The sequence below is a fragment of the Haplochromis burtoni genome, unplaced genomic scaffold (assembly GCF_018398535.1).
Source record: "Haplochromis burtoni strain Fernald_Lab_line unplaced genomic scaffold, NCSU_Asbu1 Contig_92, whole genome shotgun sequence".
In the NCBI taxonomy this organism is placed as follows: domain Eukaryota; kingdom Metazoa; phylum Chordata; class Actinopteri; order Cichliformes; family Cichlidae; genus Haplochromis; species Haplochromis burtoni.
In genome coordinates this window covers 174,319-195,916 of record NW_024582453.1, presented here as the reverse complement: position 1 = coordinate 195,916, position 21,598 = coordinate 174,319, and the positions used below count along the sequence as shown (strand labels likewise).

Genomic DNA, 21,598 nt, shown 5'->3' with positions numbered 1-21,598 from the left:
ATATTTTGCTTCATATATTTGATGTCTTCAGTATCTATCAACAATGTAGAACGTTATAAAAAATAAAGAAAAAACATTAGCCTTTCTCTGTTGCTTCATTATCTTTTGGGAAAGACCTTTTTGTTTTTAGTAAATTTTTTTGATTATTTTCCTGCCATCATATTGCTGTACAACAAAATTTTTTTTTACAATAAACTGTTTTAATTATTTTTAAATTCACACTGGTTTACTTAAGAAGACGAAGAACAAGGAGAAGAGGAGAAATTGAAATAAATTGAATCAGGTCAAATCAAGCACTCGTCTGTAGGTGGCGGTAAAGAGTCCATTAGAGAACAAATCGACACAACATTCGTAGAAGAAGGAGTAGCGCACAGGAGCATGTGTAGAAGTCGTGGGTTGGTGGTACATCGGGTGTGAAATGGAGAGCAAACACATGTCAGCTTTTGCCTTGTATCAAAATTTAAAACCGGACCAGCCTCCTCCGGCTAAGAAGCCTCCAGTGCAGGTACACACACGTAAAACCAAAGACTGAGTGTCTGACTGCTGCACGAGGAGCAGCAATGACTCCAGCCCTCTCCTCTTTATCTGCACACGTCTGTCTTCTGGGCATTGTTTTAACCTCTCTGTTTTTATAGGCGGAAGTTAAGAAGAAAAAGAAAAAGGACAATGCAGCCTTTAAGCTCAAAGTCAAAGTTCAAGCAAAAGCTGAGAGGAAGAAGATGCGAAAGAAGCTTCACAAGCCGTCACAAAAAGAGGAGAATCAGAAGGAAGTTCCGCACGTGAGTGTGTTTACCTGCTAGTGTAAATATAGAGGTTTAATGTCTTCTGAATTTCAAAAACGTGTAAGGCCTAATAGAGTGTGTGTTTGTCAGAATCAGGTGACGGTGGAGTGTGTGAGCGCTGAGCCTCTCGAGACTCTGCTGGCAGACCTGGCAAAAGTCAACAACAGCAGGGAGAGAGCGAGCAAGCTGTTCCAGTGGCTCATCACCCCCATTCCTGAGAAGATGTTTTTCAGGTACAAACAGCTGGCACTCCTTATTTCGAAGCTCTACCTACCTACCTACCTACCTACCTTCCTTCCTTCCTTCCTTCCTTCCTTCCTTCCTTCCTTTATTGACACCCAGTAACTTTTAGTACACACTTTAATATTCTGCTCCTTCAGTTACTTTACCTCACTTTTCCTTTACGTCATTTACATGTGATAAGGTCCACAAGCACAAACAGGGGCCTTGTTTTAGGACCATGTATTAATGCCCACAAAACAATACAACAGTTTGAAGCTAATAGGGGAGGAAAGGAGTAAAGCTGTACCTGACAATCTGTATTTCTTTCTGATGCTCATCAGGGAAAGTCCAAAGACTTTAGACACTGTTAAAACGTTATTATTCATGCACAGTAGTCTGGGGGATCTTCTGGGAGTGGTGATATCATTTTCCAGAGACCTGATTGGCCATTAGCCAGTGATTTTTATACATGTTGATCTTTAATCTTGAACATAAACTGCTCTGGAGCAGGTTAGGTCTGCAGCATAAGTGACCTGTCTGAAAAATGAACTGCTGCAGCAATACTCAAACCCCAGGGTTAACCACAACTAACTTAAATCATGCTCCTTAGTACAGGTCTTGGGTATTGATACATTTCCCTCTTTCCTCAGAGAAACATGGGAAAAAAAGCCCATCTTTGTCCAACGTAAGAATCCTGATTACTACAAGGGACTGTTCTCCACAGCAGAGCTCGATCGCATTTTCAGAGAGGTAAGAAACCTGAAACTAAGTCTTAAACTTAGTTAAAAATGGATACTGCGCTTTTTCTTTTTCAAAACATTGAATTAGCACCAGGTGAGTCAAGGGAAGGTGCAAGTGGAACCAAGTACTTGAAATGTTTGGAGAATGGGTGGATAAACAGAAGACATAATCTCCCCATCTGTGTTTATCAGGGGACATGATGGATGGCAGGCTTTATTGGCACTTTTAAGGATTGTAATCTGTTACTGGAAGTCTCACAAATGTTTTAACCAAGCTGGCACCTTTTTTAAACCTCTAATTCGGGGATGTCAATTTGGCCCGTCAAAGGCAAATCTGGCCCACCAGACAGTTTTGGAACACGTGAAGTCGGACATAAATTTTGGGCTTTTAACTGTATTTTTCTGAAGTTTTACAGCTTTTCCTATTGATGAAGACCTCCGCCACAGCCATTCACATTACCAAAGTAATTAAGATATCTCAGGGATTAAGTGTTTAGTTAAACTTCTTTACACTGATAGAAAGGGGCGTTTCACTGGTCGACTGTATGTAGCCGCCATGTAAAATTAGAGACAACCCTGCTCTAATTGTGCAGACTAATAATCGTCCAGAGCAGTTTGGTCATATTTGTTAGTATAAATAAGGAATAAAGGTCCTGAATATTTGTTGACTTTTTTAATATTTAAGGAAGATGTTCAGTATGGAGTGAACCTGGATGTCACAAGTTACACTAATGGCAAGAGAGAGACTCACAATCCTCCAGGGAGAGTGCTCCCATACACTGCGTGGGACTTCTATGAGGTGGGGACACAGTGCTGCAGGCTGCTGATTTATGATTATGTCTAAAGCAAGATTTCAGTGATTTCTGCATTTTTAATGTCCTGATTACTTTCCTAATAATTGGGCCCTTTGATGCAAATTAGCTGCATTCACTTTCTCTGTGGGGATCATTAAAGCTTATCCTCATTTTCATATTTTCTGGGACCACCTTCATTAAGAGAAAAATCAGATGTATATTTATGTACTAAGTAATATTTTAATTTGAATATTTTTCATTGCCGCATGATAGAAGTCATTCCATTAGCTGCATCAGTGCGCCATCTGCTCTGTGCTGCAGATTAGTAGTCATCTTGGTGTCTCAATTCCCAGAGTGGCTGCTCCCTCCGCATGCTGAATCCTCAGGCTTTCTCCTCCACGGTGTGGAACGTGCTGTCCATCCTCCAAGAGCAGTTTGGCAGCATGGCGGGAGCCAATATGTTAGTATTTGGGACAAAAATCGGTCACATTGGGGAATACTCCATTTGTTTTGGTCTTGATCTGTGTATGCGTTTTCTTCAACCAGATACCTGACACCACCTGGCACACAAGGATTTGCTCCACATTATGATGACATTGAAGCCTTTGTGGTTCAGCTGGAGGGGAAGAAACACTGGCGAGTGTACAGCCCAAGGTGAAAAACGGCAGGGAAACTTTCAAAAAAGAGCACCACAATTTTAAAGTGCACATTATGCGATGTCATTACATTAGTAAACCTCTGCAAATGTTTTAAATCAGCAAACTTGCATAACAGACTTATTTATAGTATGTGGGTCATGATGGACTAAAGTTTTATACAAAACTACTTAAGCATCCAAATCAGTGTTGATTGAACCCAGCGAAGCCTGAACCATAAAATAATTGGCAGAAAATTCTCATTTTTGTGAAACTGGGGTGTTTATTGAACCTTCAGACCAATTAAAACAATAATAAATTAAGTCAGTTTGCATACGTGGGTTTTAATTTGTTTCATTTTTGAGATATATGAAAAATATATATATATATATTTTTTTTACTGTTTCATTTTCTCTTTTTTTCCCTTTTTTTTTTTTTTTTTTTAGATCAGACGATGAGGTCTTGCCCGTGCTTTCGAGTCGTGAGTAAAAACAAAACTAATCGTCTTAGTAGTTTTTAACAGTTGCGTTTTATTAGCATAATTATTTGATGCCTTTGGGTCTGAACCTCATGGGATCCTGGGGCAGCAGGGGGATGGGTACTTTGTAAAAAGCACTTGTAATTAAAAGTAAGAGAATGATGGTGGAGTGGGTTTGATGAAGGAGGGCAGAAAAAGAAATATTTCATGTCTTGTGGTGTCACTTACAAATAAATTAAAAAAATTACAAACAGTTTCTAATCATAATATGTAAACATTATTATACATGGAGAAAATGCATGAATATGTAAAGATTTGCTAGCCCTGAAACAGACTTTGGCTCTCAGCGAAGGCGGTCGCACTTTTCCTCCTCTCCTCCTTCCCTTATCTTCCCTGCTTAGCCTCTATGTCCTTGTCTTGTCTCGTGTGTATTACTTTCCCTGGAATAGCCTCCCACTGTCATTCTCTAAAACCTAAAAGAGAATTATGGATTTGATCAACTGGTCTCTGAATGCTATTGACACCCTTTTCTCAACGAGAAGTCTGGGCTCGGGAGAGCCCGAGTGCCCTGGAGGGACTTTCCCTGCCGGATACACGATGGACGGGTGGCAGAACTGGAGGGTCATGTGCCTAGCGGGACTGTCGATCGAGGACGCTGAAGATATCTACCTATTCGGAACCATGATAACAGGGTTCTTGCTGATCGGAGCTGGCTTGGCCCTGGTTTATCGGAGAAATAAGAGAGCGGAACCGGCTGTTCAAACCCCCCCAAGGCTGCCCGCTGGAATCGCGATGGGACGAGGCGCGACCTCTCACAACGAACGCAGCATGGTTAACACCTTGGAGACGCTTACAGCTGCTGTGAAGGCTCAAAACAACACCATTGAGCGTATGGGGGGATACATCAGAGAGAGGCCTGCTCAAAATGAGACCCTCGAGCGACAGTTGGAACACATCGCGGAACGGATCACTGCAGTTGTGGGGTCTCAGAATCAAAAGAATGACAACACCACGGAACAGAAGTTTGATACCATCATGGGGAGGCTCGCGGCTCTCCAACAGGAGATTGAGAGACCAGTGTCGGAGTGTTAAAGAACAGCTTGAAATTATCCTGGGCTGCTCGCATGGAAAATCAACATCGTAATGCGGACACCACCATGGTGCCAGCTGCAGGCCCAAGGCTGGACCCGAATAATCACTCCCTGTGTGATGACTATTCTTCCCATCCCATGCAAGGCCACCTGGATTGGCTGGAGGACTGTTTACTTAGCCTAATAGGGCAAAGGACACTGTCTCAGCTGAAATATGGACACGCACACACATACTGTACACTTACACTGATAAGCACTCACTCATCCCTCAACTCATCACTCAACTTGTAACCCTATGTGATGTCTGTGTTATGTGTGTAAGGTCGGGGGGGCATTTTCACTGCAGGGCAACCTGCTTGTGACAAATAAAGCTTGATTGATTGATTGATAGATAAATTACTGATTTGTGGAAATAAAATGGTCTCTCTTGCTTGGAAAACAGAATTATAAATAAATATAATTAATGCTCAGGGGTGTCTGCTTTGTGATTTCTCTTCAGCAAACTTCAACCAGGCAGACATTGGTAAGCCGATCCTAGATGTGGTGGTAGAAGCCGGAGATCTCATCTACTTCCCTCGAGGTTTTATCCATCAAGGCAACTGCCTACCAGATGCACACTCTCTGCACATCACCATCTCCTCTTACCAGAAGAACAGCTGGGGAGATCTGCTGCAAAAGGTAAAAAAAACCCTCCCTGTTTCCCCCTGTGATGCATGCAGATGAAGACAACGGCCGAACTCTGAAACCAGTGCCAGTAGTGAGCAAAAGGGTATAAATCTTGCATCCAGCATGAAGTGGTTTTGCATTGCAGGTGAAGAGTAATAATCAAAGCAGTCTTTCCTGCTGACAGATGATACTAATGATTTCTGGTGGAGAGTATTTCGCTGACGGTTCATACATCACCTGTCTTTTTTAACCTAAGGATTGCCTAAGACAGTTATACTTACAAAGGGGTATTCATAATTTACTGCTCTTTTTTTCAGCTGGTCCCAGCAGCATTGGAAGTAGCAATGGAGGAGGACGTGGAGTTTAGACGGGGTTTACCTCTGGACTACCTGACGTACATGGGAGTACAGAACTCCGACAAGGTATTTAAATGAAGTGATTTTTACCAACTTTTCAGGTGTTGTCCTCATTTACTCCCAATTACTAGCTAAAGACAAAACTTATCCTTGTGTAGGAAGACCCGCGCAGGGCAAAGTTCTTCTCTCGAATCGATAATCTGATGAAGAGGCTAACAAATTACGCACCACTGGATGCTGCTGTTGATCAGAAGGCTAAAGATTTCATTCATGACTGCCTTCCTCCCACTCTCACTCCAGGTATGTGATGGAGAGAGCTGTAATTGTTGCATTAGTTTTTGTTTTGTTTTGTTTTTTTTTTAATGAGCTGCATGTCACGATATTGCTTTTGATTCTAATTCATACTATCATTTACAGATGAACTGGTCACCAGTGTGAAAGGAGCACCTACGAGGTGGGAAGGTGGACAAGTAAAGGATGTGGGTGTACACATCACTACCCAGAGTCAAATCAGAATTCTACGTGCTCAGTGTGCCCGGTAACACAGATTTTTTTATTAACTATATGTTAAGGCTACCAATTAAAGCAGAAAAGTGTCATTGTCATTTGTCTTGTAAATCTTTATCGCCAGGTTATGCAATGACGGAGATGCCGTTCATCTTTACTACACCACTGACAACTCCAGAGTTTACCACAAAGAGCAGCTCAAGAGTTTTGAAATAAAACCAGAGGTAAAGATTGGTAGATGTGTTTGTCATCAAATGTCAGGTCTCGTAAACTGTGCTAATGATGGGGTTGACTTGTTTTTCCTCTTAGTACACAGATGCTGTCGAGTTTTTGATCCATTCATATCCCGGCTTTGTGACAGTAGGAAGCCTCCCATGTGAATCTGCGCAGGACAGGGTAATTATTACCTTCACACACTCTGTTATCCTTAGTTTTGTTTTTGGCCGAAGGTGTCTCGTATGTGGCAGCTTATCTTCAGTGTTTTAGATGGGTACCTGTATAAACGGGGTTTCTGCACAGTGAAATCACTTATTTAGTCCTGTGTTTCTCATTAGTGGTTGATCCTCATGTTTTTCCCTTTACTTTTTCCCAGATTGTTTTGGCTGAACTACTTTTTGAGAAGGGGATTATCCACACTGCAGAACCACTGTAGCACTAGATTCTTCCATCATGGTGACTGCATGAAGAGATCAAATCACTTTATACAAAATAAGATCTTCAGTGGAGACCATGTCTGCTCCAAGTAGCCTTCATTAGCTCGACTGGAAATGGATAATGCATTTGTGATTTTGCTGTTCAACTAAAAATAAAAAATTTTTATATCGTTTTTGTCTTGTACAACCAGAATCATTAACAAGTACCAAATGATTTCAATGAATGGCATCTTTATTATTGGTTGATACAACTCAAAAACAGAGGTACAGGAGTCTTCTTAAATATTGTGATTTGAGGACACCCATTCGTTCACACCACACAGGCTTTCAAGTAGAGAGCAGTCTACCTCCAGGTCACCTCCTCTCCAGGCTTCAGTTCCCTATAAAAAGAAGAAAAATTTGAAGTTTTGTAAGATGTTTGGCTTTCGCAGAACAGAATGATGTATGAGTACAGTTTTACACCAGAAGATCACTACTGGAGTTATCGGCTGAAAGTGGAAAAGTGTAGAAACAAAAAGTGTTATATGGTAATCTATTAAAGTGGATTTGCATAGATATAGAAGGCAGTTGGTTATTAATTGAGCCTTTTTTAGGAAAAAAAAAGGAGATAGGAGTCAAAGTAACCTTAAGGATTTATAGCACTAGCTTTTTAGGAAAATTTACAGGTGGATTTTTTATGAAATTGCAGATTTCATGTATTTATAACTTTGCCCAATTGAAAATATCCATGCACTAAACTAATAACTCCAGGCCATGGGCTATTGTGTACACAGTGACAAACATCACCATGAAGTCAACATAGTAGCTTGTCTTTAAATTCAAGAATAACCTGAGGGGTTTGTTTTGTTTTTATTTGGTGAACAGTCACTCGTTCTTACCTTCCGTACAAAGCACTCTTGTTTCTGAAAGCTGTCAACTTCTGGTCCTGTTGCTTGTCAAGGTACCATCCAATGACAAAGCCTGTGGGGACAAATATGTGCGCCCAGTACTGGCGGGCAAAGGCTGCCAAGTTCACCATGGTTCCTACCTAAAAAGAAAAAGAGCATGGGTTTTATACTCCCAGATTAAACTTATGATTGCAGTTGTGCATTCATATTTGTATAATAAGAAGAATGGATACAGGAAAGCACAAGCATAAATGATACAAGAACATTTACCACTATTGCTGAACAGCCTAATCTCTGTTTAAGCTATTTGAAAGGCTAAATACTAATATATCTTATTGCTTTCTTTTAAGATACACCATTGATACACTGGCACCACATAGATACCCCTGTTAAATAAACAAATCAGTTATTAAATCATGATTTTAAATGAGGCTCTCAAATGAATAAGGATAAAAGTTAACTAAAATAAAATTAGGGGAAATACTGTTAAAAGTGTAGGAAATCAGATCACTTACAACTGAAGTGACTTATTAAAAGTAATAATGAATGCAACGACAGCTTTCTGCTTTTAATTCCATTTCTTTCCATTTAGTTACACAGATTTAGATTTTGCATGTACTCGGGTTATCTTTGTCTAATGTTAAAATTTGTTTGATCTCAAACATTTCAGTGAAACAATTTTTTTTTTTTTTTTTAAAAACTAAGATCAGGAAAGGGAGAATGTTTTTTATATTGTGCCACCATCATTATTTTGATCATGCTGCGAGTCCCAACCATTAAAAGAGACGTTGTAATGTTTAGCAACATGTAGTATTCTGGGGGTAGCCCATGTTCATAGAGTTAGAGGACCTGCAAAAAACTTCTAGAAAACAAAATTAGCTAATGTTGTCAACTAAAAATGACAGACATTTTCTTGCACAATAAGCACAACAACCGAGTGTCTTTAAACGCCTACTTTAGATTCTAAGAATGTGTACACCTTGACATTGATTTACAACACTTCTTTATGCACTTCAATGAGGTTTGACAGGCAAACCTCATTAAATGCACATCAAGCTATGTCAAAGAACAGACCACGGTCACTTCAGTTATCATATGGTAGCCATGCATTACATTACAGCTTATATATATATATATATATATATATGAAGCTGAATACTAAATATCCGGTAAGTCTGCAGATCGTTCATCACAAACTTTTGGTATCCTAGAGAGAGGAACTTGGCTAGCTAGCCTGTCAGCTAGTTAGCCTTAGCAATATGTTTCAAGATGTAGTTAAGGATTATTTCTAAGATGCACTGGTTACTGTATTTTCAGTACAACAAACACATTAAAACACACTGACTCGACCAAAAAAGAATAATGAATATAATATTAATATCTAAAATAATACCTTCTGTTTACACCAGCCGCGGCCTTCAGTTCCTCATTCAGCAAGCGAAGGACATCGGATTCTACCAACTGTAAACTTACGACGAGGTGGTTTCATATTTTTAAATAATACATTTTAATGTCAAAGCACAAGTAGTGGAATATTAGATACGTTCCAACACTGAAAATATGATGTTAAAGGTGATGTGTTCAGGTACCTTTCGAAAAAAATCTAAATGTAGTGTTTTAGAAGAGATTTAGAATTATTTAGTAACGACACCACCATTTGTGGTATGCTCCTTTGCCCTCTCACACATGATGCAGCGGCAAGTATGTCTGCCGCTATCAAAAACGCGAGCCAAAATGGTTTAATGTGGGAATAACAGAAAAAAGATTGTTTGTTTGTTTTTTATTCCAGAAGACTAATCCATTATTTTACAATTAATGGTATGGTGCACGCTCCTTTGTTAGTTCATTTACACTCATTAGCTAGCACTGTAAATACACTTTGCTGGGCAATCTGCTAACAACTCTGAGCTAGCTGTGGCTAGCGACAAAACTATGTTTACATTTTATTTACTTACAGCCTGTAAGCTGCATACATCACTGGTTAAAATTGTGCAACATTACGCTATTAGCCTCACACACATTTTAATGGCAAACTCCAACCATGGTTGTGTTTGTTTTCTTTGTTGATTAAATTGAATGACTTTTCGCACAGTCGCACTCACACATAAAGAGCCACGGGCCTTAGAGTTAGTAGGAAAGGTTTCGTGGTGAGGATAACATGCGAGCACAAATCTTATATTTCAGCTCGACAACTGAAGAACCATGACGTCCATTATCAAGCTGACAGCCGTGTCAGGGGTTCTGGAGGAGTCTGCCCTTTGTTACCTGCTGCAGGTGGATGAATTCCGCTTCCTCTTGGACTGCGGGTGGGATGAGAACTTCTCCACGGAAATCATAGATGCTATGAAGAGGTCGGTATACCGCCAGTCTTTCAAAAACAGTTGATGTTTCTATTTTTTTAAACTCTTAGCAAAAAGTAAATGTGCCTTTATGAACTCACTAAACAGTACACCCACAGCAGTCTGGTTTATTGATGACTGACCTCCCCACCGTGAAGTAGGGGAAAGAAAGCTTGTGCCGACTTTTTTACTGCCATAAAAGAAAGTTTATAATACTACTACTGCCCGTCACCCCTCCCAGGGTATGGGCCGCCAAAGGTAGATCTCCAGAGATTTCTGTCCTGGCCATTCTTTCTAGATGGGTCCAGGTGTAGCCCATCATTTATAATACTATAGTAAAAAGCTTCTAGTCCACAGATTATATGGTTCTGTTTGTTGGTTTCTGTCATACCACATATTAGACGATGGATGTAGGTTTTGTTTGAGTCTGAAAGTCATCTGCGAAGAAATCTTAACATCAAAAACCCAATGTACCTCACTTATGTTGAATTTGTACTTCTTCTGTCTCATCTTGTAGTAGAAGAATATCAGGCACAAGGAGATGGTTTAACATATATGGAGAGATTTCCAAACTTAGTCCTTTGCTTGTTTATGCTTTCATTAGCATGGATAAATGTATGTCTTCTAATTCTTGCTCTATTGCTGTTTCCTATACATATATACAACATGAATTATCTAATTAATACTCTAATGGCAATTTTGTAGATGTTAAGATTTTCACTGGGCGAAAGAATTAGATTAGAAGGGCAGTTCCAGTTGAACAGTTTGGAGCCAAAATGCGTGTGTATGTATGTATGTATGTATGTATGTATGTATGTGTATGTATATATATATATATATATATATATATATACACACACACACAGTCATACTGCCCTATCAGCACTCCAGTTGTAAAACCCTGTGTATTATAGTGCTTTATCACCAATGAGGAATTTCATACTCATCATTTCTAACTGTATCGGTTGGATGAACATCTATAGAGTCAAAAAGAAAAGGCACAGCTCTACTCTTGAGGCTTCCAAACTACCTAAGCTCTCCTCTCTTCTCACATCTAATAACAACAGCTACAGAGACAGTGGTTGAATTGTAACTTGCAGAGAAAAAATGTTTTTTAAAGTCTTATTTTAGTGCAAACTCAGGAAACCTCTAAATTGATTTTTACACAATAGCTATCTTAACACCAGGAGTATCAGAAGTAACCCTTGAAGCTCTTGCTTATAGAGCAAAATGACTGGGTTTGTATCAGAAATTGGTGAGGGTGGTCTCTGCCTATTCAGTTACCCTTGGAAAAAAACCCAAAACTATTTCAGTGGTTGTCACGTCTTTATTGATATGTATTGAGGTATCAAAACTCATCATTAAGGGTACAGGGCAGTTCATGAAATGTCATCTTTGTTGAGGGGGAAAGCATTAAACACAACTTTAAATATTTCCCATGTGCACATGTTAGTTGGCTTTGTTTCTGGAACTGTGCACCTTCTAATCTTGAATGAATCGCAAACTGTCCTCAAAGTAGAGGCCACTAGAAGCCTATATTTCCCTTGTAAAATGTAAAGCTTTATTATCTGTTTGAACTCCTTGTGAATGCGTATTGTTCTCCTTTAAAGAAGAAATTTTGATCTTGTGAGACGAGACTGTGCGATTGAATAAAGATTTGAATTAAACCACTCCACTTTTCTGGGACTTGAACCTGCTGCAATGCTCTTTTCCCCCCTCTCCAGACATGTTCATCAGGTCGACGCTGTGCTGCTCTCCCATCCCGACCCCATACACTTGGGAGCCCTGCCATACGCTGTGGGCAAACTGGGGCTGAACTGTACTATCTATGCCACGATTCCTGTCTACAAGATGGGGCAGATGTTTATGTATGATCTGTATCAGGTAAGAAGGGGATATGGGTAATGCATGATTTAATTAACAGAGGTTCTTTTTGGCTTGATTACCATTACTTTATTAAATTCTCTCTTTCTTTCCATGTAGTCCCGAAACAACAGTGAAGATTTTACACTGTTCACACTTGATGATGTGGATGCTGCTTTTGATAAGATCCAGCAGCTGAAATACTCTCAGATTGTCAATTTGAAAGGTGTGTTTTATTTGCAGAATAGGTGTTATTCCCTGTTTATGCACCACATATAACAATGTGATTGCTTATGTATTTTTTTTTTTACCTGACAGGAAAAGGGCACGGTCTTTCCATTACTCCTCTTCCAGCCGGTCACATGATTGGAGGCACTATTTGGAAAATTGTGAAGGATGGGGAGGAGGAGATTGTTTACGCCGTGGACTTTAACCACAAGAGAGAAATGTAAGCAAAGAAAACGTTAATGTGAAATGAAATTTTATTGCTTTTAGTTTGGCTCATTGTTAATGCATTCTTTTTCTCTGTGTACTCCAGCCACCTCAATGGCTGCTCACTGGAGAGCCTCAGCCGTCCATCCTTACTTATTACAGACTCCTTCAATGCGGCGTATGTACAACCACGTCGTAAGCAAAGAGATGAGCAGCTACTTAGTACGTATCAATAGCCACTGGGCGCTTTAACACTAACACTATTACATCAATAATATGCAAGTTCATACTGCCATATTCTAACGGTTACAGATTTTATTATGTACATTTGTAATTCTCTTTTTCCGTTCTTCCACAGCCAATGTGATGGAGACCTTGCGTGGTGATGGCAATGTCCTTATTGCCGTAGATACAGCTGGGCGTGTGCTGGAACTGGCTCAGCTCCTGGACCAGATTTGGAGGACGAAGGATGCTGGGCTCGGAGCTTACCCACTCGCTCTGCTTAACAATGTTAGCTACAATGTAGTGGAGTTCTCAAAGTCCCAGGTACTGTTAACTGTTTGTTTTTTTTCACATCGGAGAAACTATTGAAATATTCAGATTTTTCCAGTCAAAACTTTCATTTTGTTACAGAGAGAGCACAGCAAATAATACATATTTGTTATAATTCTTGAATTCATTAATCACTGATCCTTTCTAGGTGGAGTGGATGAGTGACAAGCTCATGAGGTGTTTTGAGGACAAGAGGAACAACCCGTTCCAATTCCGACATTTGACCCTGTGCCACAGTCTGGCAGACCTGGCCCGAGTACCCAGCCCCAAGGTGGTGCTCTGCAGCCAACCGGACCTTGAGTCAGGGTTTTCTCGAGAACTTTTTATCCAGTGGTGTCAAAATGCAAAAAATTCCATCATCCTGACGTACCGCACCACACCTGGAACCTTAGCTCGCTACCTCATCGACAACCCTGGAGAAATGATGCTGGATCTGGAGGTGAGGCCTGCAGTCATAATGTTGATTTGCTGTACCAGAGGGTTGATATCTGCCCCATGGGAAGCTCCTGATGCTAATATGCAGACCCGGCTTAGGAAGAAACAAAACGTGTCAGTTTGTCATTTACACCATATCCATTTGCCACTTTTTCTTGTTACAACAGGTCAAGAAGAGAGTAAAACTCGAAGGCAAGGAGCTGGAAGAATACCTGGAAAAGGAGAAACTTAAGAAAGAAACTGCTAAAAAACTTGAACAAGCAAAAGAGTAAGTTTCTACAGAAAAAGACATGAGATGACTCGTAGCTTAAGGGTTGCATGTATTTTCTCTGTGACGCTTTTGGTGTTACAAAACGTTTCATCAGTCAGTTCACGAGTACGACAGCAAATTAGGTTTGGAAAAAAATGCCATCACAAATGCAAACTGTGGTCTAGACTGCAAATCTCAAACATGCTGTTTAAAAGGAAATCTGTAACTACGAGATGAGTCATAACACTTTTATGACAAACATTTATATTCTACTACCGAGCAAAAATACGTTGTCTGCTCTTAGATAAATGAAACTTTTAAGTATAGAATTAATATTTATTTTATGGGTTTGCAGGGTGGATGTGGACTCCAGCGATGAGAGCGATATGGATGATGATCTGGATCAGTCGGCTGTAGTAAAAACCAAACACCACGATTTGATGATGAAGGGCGAGGGCAGCCGTAAAGGCAGTTTCTTCAAACAGGCCAAAAAGTCATATCCAATGTTCCCCACACACGAGGAGAGAATCAAATGGGACGAGTATGGAGAAATCATCAGGTACTCGATACTAATGCACAAAAACATCAGATGACTGATGAATCCAGGAGTTCACTAATGTGAAACTCTGACTTTTATCAATGATAATATAATAATAAAAACCAATGTTACCTTTTAAAGGCTAGAGGAGTTTCTGGTTCCTGAATTGCAAGCCACAGAGGAGGAGAAGAGCAAATTAGAATCTGGTTTGACCAATGGAGATGAACCTATGGACCAGGATCTGTCTGTAGTTCCCACAAAATGCATCTCAAGCATAGAAAGTCTTGAAATAAGGTCAGTGATCATTGTGATAATTTGGCTGTGTTTTCTCAGCCATTTTAACTGGCCATTGGCAAACAGTACAGTAGAATCCACCTCCACGTGATTGAATATCAACCTGTATGATGCTGAAAATTGTTATGTGTAGTCAACAAGTCTCTGGTGTCTCTGGCGCAGTTCTTGTCCTAGCAAGGGTAGTGTACAAAGGCTTGACCTCATCTCTGTTTCTTCACAGAGCAAGGGTCATGTACATAGACTACGAGGGTCGCTCTGACGGGGACTCCATAAAGAAGATTATCAATCAGATGAAGCCCAGACAGCTGGTGATTGTTCGTGGGCCACCAGAAGCCAGTCTGGACCTGGCAGAGTCCTGCAAGGCTTTTAGCAAGGACATCAAAGTCTACACGCCTAAACTGCAGGAAACTGTGGATGCCACTAGTGAAACCCACATCTACCAGGTTAGCTTCATTTAAGGCCTGTGTAATTATATTTTTAATAAAGTGTGTTTATTTGTCTTTTTCCCCCAAAATTTAGTAATGGGTGCATTTGATCTTATAGCTTAAATGTGTTTTATGACCTTAAATATGAAGAATTGTGTTGCAATACTTCCAAGACTCGTCAGGGTCTTCATACTATCTTGTTTTCTGTCCTGGTAAAGGTGCGGTTAAAAGACTCCTTGGTGAGCTCTCTGCAGTTCTGCAAGGCCAAAGACACGGAGCTAGCGTGGATTGACGGTGTGCTGGACATGCGTGTAGTGAAGGTGGATACCGGCGTGATACTGGAGGAGGGTGTGAAAGACGAGGCGGATGAAAGCGAGCTGGCTATGGACATCGCCCCCGATCTTGACATTGACCCCATCAACATAGCAGTCACGGCACAGCGAGCCATGAAGAACTTGTTCGGAGAGGACGAGAAGGAGTTTTCCGAAGAGAGTGATGTCATTCCCACGCTGGAACCACTGCCACCAAACGAGGTGGGGAGCAGAAATCTTGCTGTCTTGAATGATTTTGCAGTTCTTTTTGATTATTTGATTATGAGTAATTAAGTTTCTGAGAGACTCTGAGACTCCTCAGAGAAGACAAAAAAATGCATAACCATTTCTTAGCCCTATAAACTGTGTTAAGGTTTATGTTGCATAATGCATCCACACACTGTATTTAAAAGCTGGACAATCTTCCATGTATTTCTAACTTTTCTTTTTAAAACTTTAAGTTTGACTTTCTTTCCATCTCCAACCATGCCCATATTTGGACAAGATATCACAAGCTAGCTTGGTTAGCAATGTGCTGTTGTGTTTTCTAGTGATGTGAAATGAGATGTTAATTTTGGCTTGTGCAAAACAGCAAATTTCTGTACAGCTGTTTTGCTGTACAGAAATTATACTTAGATTAAGACTGATTGTTACATGTGACTCATAGAGTAGCCCTACTCTAATCTATTCATCGTTTTTTTGGAAGGGGGTTTCCCCCAAGGGGCCACATAAAAATCAGGACTATGCACGGCCGCACCAATATGCTGAACTTTTTGGCCTGCAAAATAACTGTCGCAATACTGTCACATTCTATTGAAGAACACTTGAAATTTACAACATATAAACAAGTAGAAAAACATTTCTGATCTCATAAATCAAAGAAAAGAGTGGACAAATTTTCACACAGAGTTCTCACCCCCCTGTCGATCAATAGCCATTTAAGGCATGTTTTCATTGACTTTACTTTTCAAGCCTAGGGGCTACAGCCAACTCTCATGAACCATCTTTAGCTGCTCTGAGATAGTCTCCTAATTGTGAGCTCACAAAATTCTGCTTATATCTTCCAGCTCTAAACTTTTTCTCTTCGTCTCCCAGTGTCAGGCTCTGCACATGTTCTAAACACGTGTTTGAGTGGAGGACTTTCAAATATTCACTTTCAAGTTTATTTTGCTGCTGTAGAGTTGTTAGATATTTTTGAATGAGAGATCAAACACAGTCTGTTTTTCCCAGTGTGCCCCAAACATTTAGATGGGTCAGTGATGTTGTACGAGTGAGTGGTCCCACCTCTGAGTGCGAAGAAAGCTAAAGAGGGTGGAACGAATGCTAAATAGGGCGCTTTGTTTCGATTCAGCTCAGAGAGAATATGTGATCGTAAGGCTTGTTTTTGCTGCTGCTCATTTTGACAGGTAGCCTCATTTCCTTGCAGTAATGCAAATTGTTTTGGCAAATGAAACAGCATGAGCAGCATGTGACTTTTAGGCCCAAATAGCTGGTACAATTAGTGCATAAAACTTATTTTGGCATTTTAATGTCATTTGACCAACGTACGATGCAGAAATGATCCCTGAAAGAAAACTTTTCCCAAGGCTCGTGATGTGATTGTGATAGTCTGCGTCCAAAAGAGTGAATAAGGAGTCTTTGTAGGAAAAGTTTGACCCTGTTTCACTCTCTCTTCAGATTTCAGGGCATCAGTCTGTGTTTATCAACGAGCCTCGTCTGTCTGACTTCAAGCAAGTCTTGCTGAGAGAGGGCATCCAGGCCGAGTTTGTGGGAGGAGTGCTGGTATGCAACAACATGGTGGCCGTCCGCAGAGTAAGTGTCCTTCCTTCCCATGAAAGAATACTAGATAGATAGAAAACCAGTCAATTAGTCATATTAAACCTGCCAGTGTTTCAAATAATTGTGTTTTAAATGCTGTTTGAAAGACCGTTTCTCTTTGCACTCTTGGCTATAGTGACATGAGACTCTGAGCCATCGGATGCAGCGATGCACAGTTGAAAATTAATCGCATGAGACACACTAACAAAAAATTACAACAAACCGTGCTTGTCCATTTGTTTGATTATAGATTGTGGATCCCGAGCAGTTCCTTACGGTGCACTGAGCACGTCATTTCATATGTCATGGGAAAGTCTGGGGTGTAGAGAAAAACAGGTGGAAGCAATAGGCTGTAAATCTGCTTCCTGTTTTCTCTTAAAGTGTATTTGCATGAACAGGAGGAAGAAAACTGGTTTTAATGTTGATACTCTGTAGGTACCTGACTGTTTTTCTAAGACAGACTTGAAAAATTGAGTACTTTAACGTTTCTTTACTTAAGCACAAATACCCCAAATGGTAGTTTATACACAAAGAGAAACAAATACAGCGTGCGTAAGTAGGCTACCAAAGCCCCAGCAGCAAATTAAAACATCTCACCTCAGACAAAAGATGCAAATAAGAAACACAGGCAAAGCTTCAGAGCTACAGAGAAAGTAGGAGTGAGCCAGGATACTAACAAAAACCTGCATAATTGACAAGAACTTAAAATAGATGCAACCCAGAAAAGGAAATCAAAGAGAGCCGAGACTCGTAAAGGAGTGCGGTGTTTAACTGTAAAATCTTGATGCAGATTCATTAGACGCTTTCATCCAAGTTTGTAGGAAGGAATGGGGAACACACTTGTTTTTAGGGTCTGGTGTGATGTACAAGGCTGGTGAAGGCTTGCTGTGTGAGGACCTGGTGGATGACCTGTGCATGTTTGCGCTCTCTTTGTCCAGACGGAGGCCGGACGCATTGGCCTGGAAGGCTGCCTGTGTGACGACTACTATAAGATCCGGGAGCTCCTGTATCAGCAGTACGCTGTTGTATAGCTGCAGCAGAGCACACCATGGAAATACAGAGACAAGCCTTTACAAGGACTTTACCCAGAGAAGATGCGTGTACCTCTTCCCGATGAGCAGTTCCGACCGTTTCACTGCAAACCGTGTTGAACATTTTCCTTTTCCTGTACCTTTTATAATTTCTTTTCCAGGTAATTTTTTTTATTGGTAGTTTACCTCAATAATGGCAAAGGCAGATGCTTCCATGAACTGACATCTTTGTGTGAACAGATTCTGAAGTCCTCCCTCTTTACAATCACATCCAAGTAAATGTTTTGGGCCTCCAGATCTGTCATTAAAAATCTTTTTTTTTTCCAAGATGTATTTCTGTTTGTCTTAAATGTCCATAACTTCAAATGCTGGCTATTCAGTCCTACAGTTATGTTGTGTCACTTGCCTATTCACGCATTCATTACTGCTTATATAAGGTAAAATCGAAAACTTCTCAGAATCCTTACTGGGCTGGCATGTATATTGTGCTTTTTCAGTGTTATTGACCACTCAGAGCACTTTATACTACAAGCCCACATTCGTATTTCACATATACTCATACAGGACTTTATGCTGTGCATTTAAGCTCTTTATCTACCTTCCATTCACACCTACGGCCACTTTAGATTCACCACTGCACTTCTTTGGGCTGTGGGAGGAAGCCAGAGGAAGCCCACACAGGCACAGGGAGAGCACGCAAACTCCACACAGAAAGGCCCCGGCCTACCTGGAGATTCGAATCCAAAATGTGGCCGATTTAATTCGATAATCTTCTCTTCCACCTCTGTATGTTTTCACTGCGCACGGCAGAGGCACACTGGCAAGGAAAGAGAACAGGGTTCCAGCAGTTTGGGCTTGACAAAGCTCCAGAGCTTCATATTAGTTCTCTCAGAATCTACACTTTGAAATGAATTCAGATCAACTGATATTGAGGAATAAACACACAACCAAACAGAAATCCAGACAATGATAAACCTAACCAGTGCAAAAATGAAAATAAGCCAATAAGCAAAACTAACTGCAGACTGATAACACAAAAAAAATAAGCATATGATGTGTCACATATGCTGATCGGTCTATCACTACAAATACTTTGCTACCTATTAGTTTAGCTAGTTGTGTAGTGACACCAGATGGAGACATTTTTCAGCTGTATGTAAGCAGCCTCTGAATACCCATATCAAATCTGCCCATGCAGCAGGACCATTTGTAATACAGCGCCGAGATGACATTGTCCCCGCAAGTGATAATTGGGATTGAATATAATTCAGCCTGCTTGTAGTAAGCCAGGATTACTGCTCTTTTTATATGTTAAGTAACTGTCTCACAGTTATAGAAGTAAATATAAATGTTGCCTTCCTGGCTTTAAAATAATAATAAGAGAAACACTTGATCAGTTTGCTTTCTTATCTTTTTCTGGCACACGTGGATATACAGCCTCACCTCTGCCGTGCCCCAGTGAGGTGTGACTGCTTGTATTAAAGCTGGGCGATAAAAGCGAGTGCTGAGGATGGAAGGGGAGGCACGGTGTCACTGCCGGCGTGATGTGTCCGCTGCAGCCGTGGTGGCACACTGACTCGGCTGATTACATTCGCAGTGTTGTGTGAATCCCCGGGGTAGATCCTTAACACGGGCAGCTGTGGAATGTCACTTTTCTGGATATACCAAAACAAACCTTCTCCCCATCCTGCCTCCCCACAAATCACCCCCAACACTCCAGCATCACACGTGTTGGCAGCGTGACATCACAGTGGTGGAGACTCCTCCTATTATCATAGCGTGCTAAACAATCACAGGGGGCTACACAGTCACACACATGCCCACACGTACACAGTAGCGAAGCACGCAGTGTGAGGGAGTGTATGTGGGGATGGATGATCATGCACATGGTTGGAGGAGCATGGATGGCTGGCTGACATGCAGGCCTGTTTTTACACAGTTGCATAACATACAGTTTTGCACTTTAGAAACATTAAATTTTAAATGCTCTTCTTTAATCCGTGGCTCACACAGATAACCATGTCATGTTCAGAAAGGCACCAATGACGCCTTTATTTATTTCTCCGCCTCCCTGCCTAAACCTCAGTAACCTGTGACAGACAGAAGCTGAGTGGGAGATGGAGAGCTAGAGTGGAGATGAGAAGGAGAGAGAGAGGAGCTCTTCTGTGCCATAGAGCATGCCAGGCCTTGCCCAGTCACTGCTTTTCATTTTGATAATTGACCGGCACCGCCAGAAATGTCCATCAGCTAATCCTCTTAGCTTTCATAATGCTGACTCTGTTTTAATGTAACGAGCAGCTAAGCCCAGAGCACAGGGCAGAATCGCCCAGGGGCAGAGAGGCCGCTCTGCCCTCTGGAGGCCACTAAGAGAGCTGCTTTCCACTCAACATGCACCTCCAATCTGCCGGTTGATGTCATATCATGAACCCATACCCAGGTTGACCACCCCTGTGCCTCTCACGCTGTAGTCACTGGCACCAAACTGCACTCAAAAAACAAGCATCTTGGTCGTGCATACCCATTCATCTGTGTGGATCGGAGGATGAATGAATTTAATCCCTTTTGAATTCCTGGTCTCTTCACTAAGCAGACCACTTAATGCCAATGACATCAATGTAATAATGTGAAACGGGGACAAATTTCTATGAAACCACACAATATTCAAACATAACATAAGGCACAAAAATCCCATGATATCCTGCTCTAAAAATGGAACTGTCACTCAGCCCAAATGGACATTGTGATGACATTCTACTGGTTTTGAGATTAAGCATGGGTTCTAAATAACCAGCAATCAAGGCTAAAACTAGACATCTGAAAGATTTGGAAAAAATTTATGCACCTTTGTACCTATACTCTAAGACTCTTACCAGACATTACCAGATTCAGGACATTTAAAATTTTGTATTTTTTTTTGGTAAGAACTTGTGACATAAATACACCCATAGGAAACATTATCATGTACATCTGTTCAGCTGTTAAAAACTCTAATCAGCCAATCACATGGTGGCAACTCAGGGCATTTAGGCACATAGACACGGTCCAGACAGCTTAAAGTGAGCATCAGAATTGGGAAGAAAGGTGATTTAAGTGACTTTGGGTGTGGCATGGTTGGTGGTGCCAAGCCAACTGGTCTGGGTATTTCAGAAACTGCTGAGCTACTTTCTGATCTGATTTCTTCCATTCAACTCTCCACCACAATGGGAAAGACCAAAGAGCTGTCAAGTCTTGGCATACATCAGGGACAAGCCTGTAGACCTGCACGGGGTTGGAATGGTCTACAAGACCATCAGCAAGAAGCTTTGTGAGAAGGTGAAAACTGTTGGTGTGATTATTCAGTAATGGAAGAAATATGAAAGGTGTTGGATCAGCCCAGAACTACATGTGAGGAGCTTGTTAATGATCTGAAGGCTGTTGGAGCCACAGTCACCAAGAACACCATAGGTAAGACACCACACAGTAATGAATTGAAATTTTGTGGCACCTGCAGCCCCCCCCC

The 21,598-nt window shown here is 41.0% G+C and overlaps 2 protein-coding genes and 1 long non-coding RNA gene across 4 annotated transcripts; 2 read left to right on the top strand and 1 right to left on the bottom strand.

The window, feature by feature from the left end:
• Window positions 1-339: 339 nt before the first annotated feature.
• Window positions 340-7,097, top strand: riox1 (ribosomal oxygenase 1). Of its 2 annotated transcripts, none has more exons than XM_005935409.3 (15): window positions 340-505; window positions 636-779; window positions 879-1,015; window positions 1,655-1,754; window positions 2,430-2,543; window positions 2,892-2,998; window positions 3,085-3,192; window positions 3,620-3,654; window positions 5,242-5,420; window positions 5,726-5,830; window positions 5,923-6,064; window positions 6,182-6,302; window positions 6,396-6,495; window positions 6,581-6,667; window positions 6,864-7,097. In XM_005935409.3, exons 1-15 carry the CDS (start codon window positions 419-421, stop codon window positions 6,921-6,923), a joined length of 1,626 nt encoding a protein of 541 aa, XP_005935471.1. In that variant the 5' UTR covers window positions 340-418; the 3' UTR covers window positions 6,924-7,097. The 2 variants fall into 2 exon arrangements, with proteins under 2 accessions (XP_005935471.1, XP_005935470.1); XM_005935408.3 differs by having other exon boundaries at window positions 873-1,015.
• Window positions 7,098-7,138: 41 nt separating this feature from the next.
• LOC102304394 lies at window positions 7,139-9,326 on the bottom strand. Its single transcript, XR_316620.3, has 3 exons — window positions 9,205-9,326; window positions 7,803-7,951; window positions 7,139-7,304 (listed from the first exon to the last, which is right to left on the bottom strand). It is a non-coding gene; the product is annotated as an NADH dehydrogenase [ubiquinone] 1 beta subcomplex subunit 1 (long non-coding RNA).
• A 144-nt stretch (window positions 9,327-9,470) lies between these two features.
• cpsf2 (cleavage and polyadenylation specific factor 2) lies at window positions 9,471-18,426 on the top strand. Its single transcript, XM_005935411.3, has 15 exons — window positions 9,471-9,629; window positions 9,996-10,162; window positions 11,875-12,034; window positions 12,134-12,239; window positions 12,332-12,461; window positions 12,552-12,667; window positions 12,804-12,991; window positions 13,146-13,436; window positions 13,600-13,700; window positions 14,038-14,241; window positions 14,362-14,514; window positions 14,735-14,957; window positions 15,158-15,472; window positions 16,928-17,062; window positions 18,007-18,426. The coding sequence occupies exons 2-15, from the start codon at window positions 10,014-10,016 to the stop codon at window positions 18,097-18,099; spliced, it is 2,364 nt and encodes a 787-aa protein (XP_005935473.1). The 5' UTR covers window positions 9,471-9,629; window positions 9,996-10,013; the 3' UTR covers window positions 18,100-18,426.
• The last annotated feature ends 3,172 nt before the right edge of the window (window positions 18,427-21,598 follow it).

Coding starts and splice junctions, on each gene's coding strand:
- riox1 (XM_005935408.3), top strand. CDS start 419: ATGGAGAGCAAACACATGTCAGCTTTTGCCTTGTATCAAAATTTAAAA. Junction 6,065..6,181: donor TCCTCCCACTCTCACTCCAG/GTATGTGATGGA, acceptor TATCATTTACAG/ATGAACTGGTCACCAGTGTG. Junction 6,496..6,580: donor GTTTTGAAATAAAACCAGAG/GTAAAGATTGGT, acceptor TTTTCCTCTTAG/TACACAGATGCTGTCGAGTT.
- cpsf2 (XM_005935411.3), top strand. CDS start 10,014: ATGACGTCCATTATCAAGCTGACAGCCGTGTCAGGGGTTCTGGAGGAG. Junction 13,437..13,599: donor AAATGATGCTGGATCTGGAG/GTGAGGCCTGCA, acceptor TTGTTACAACAG/GTCAAGAAGAGAGTAAAACT. Junction 15,473..16,927: donor AACCACTGCCACCAAACGAG/GTGGGGAGCAGA, acceptor CTCTCTCTTCAG/ATTTCAGGGCATCAGTCTGT.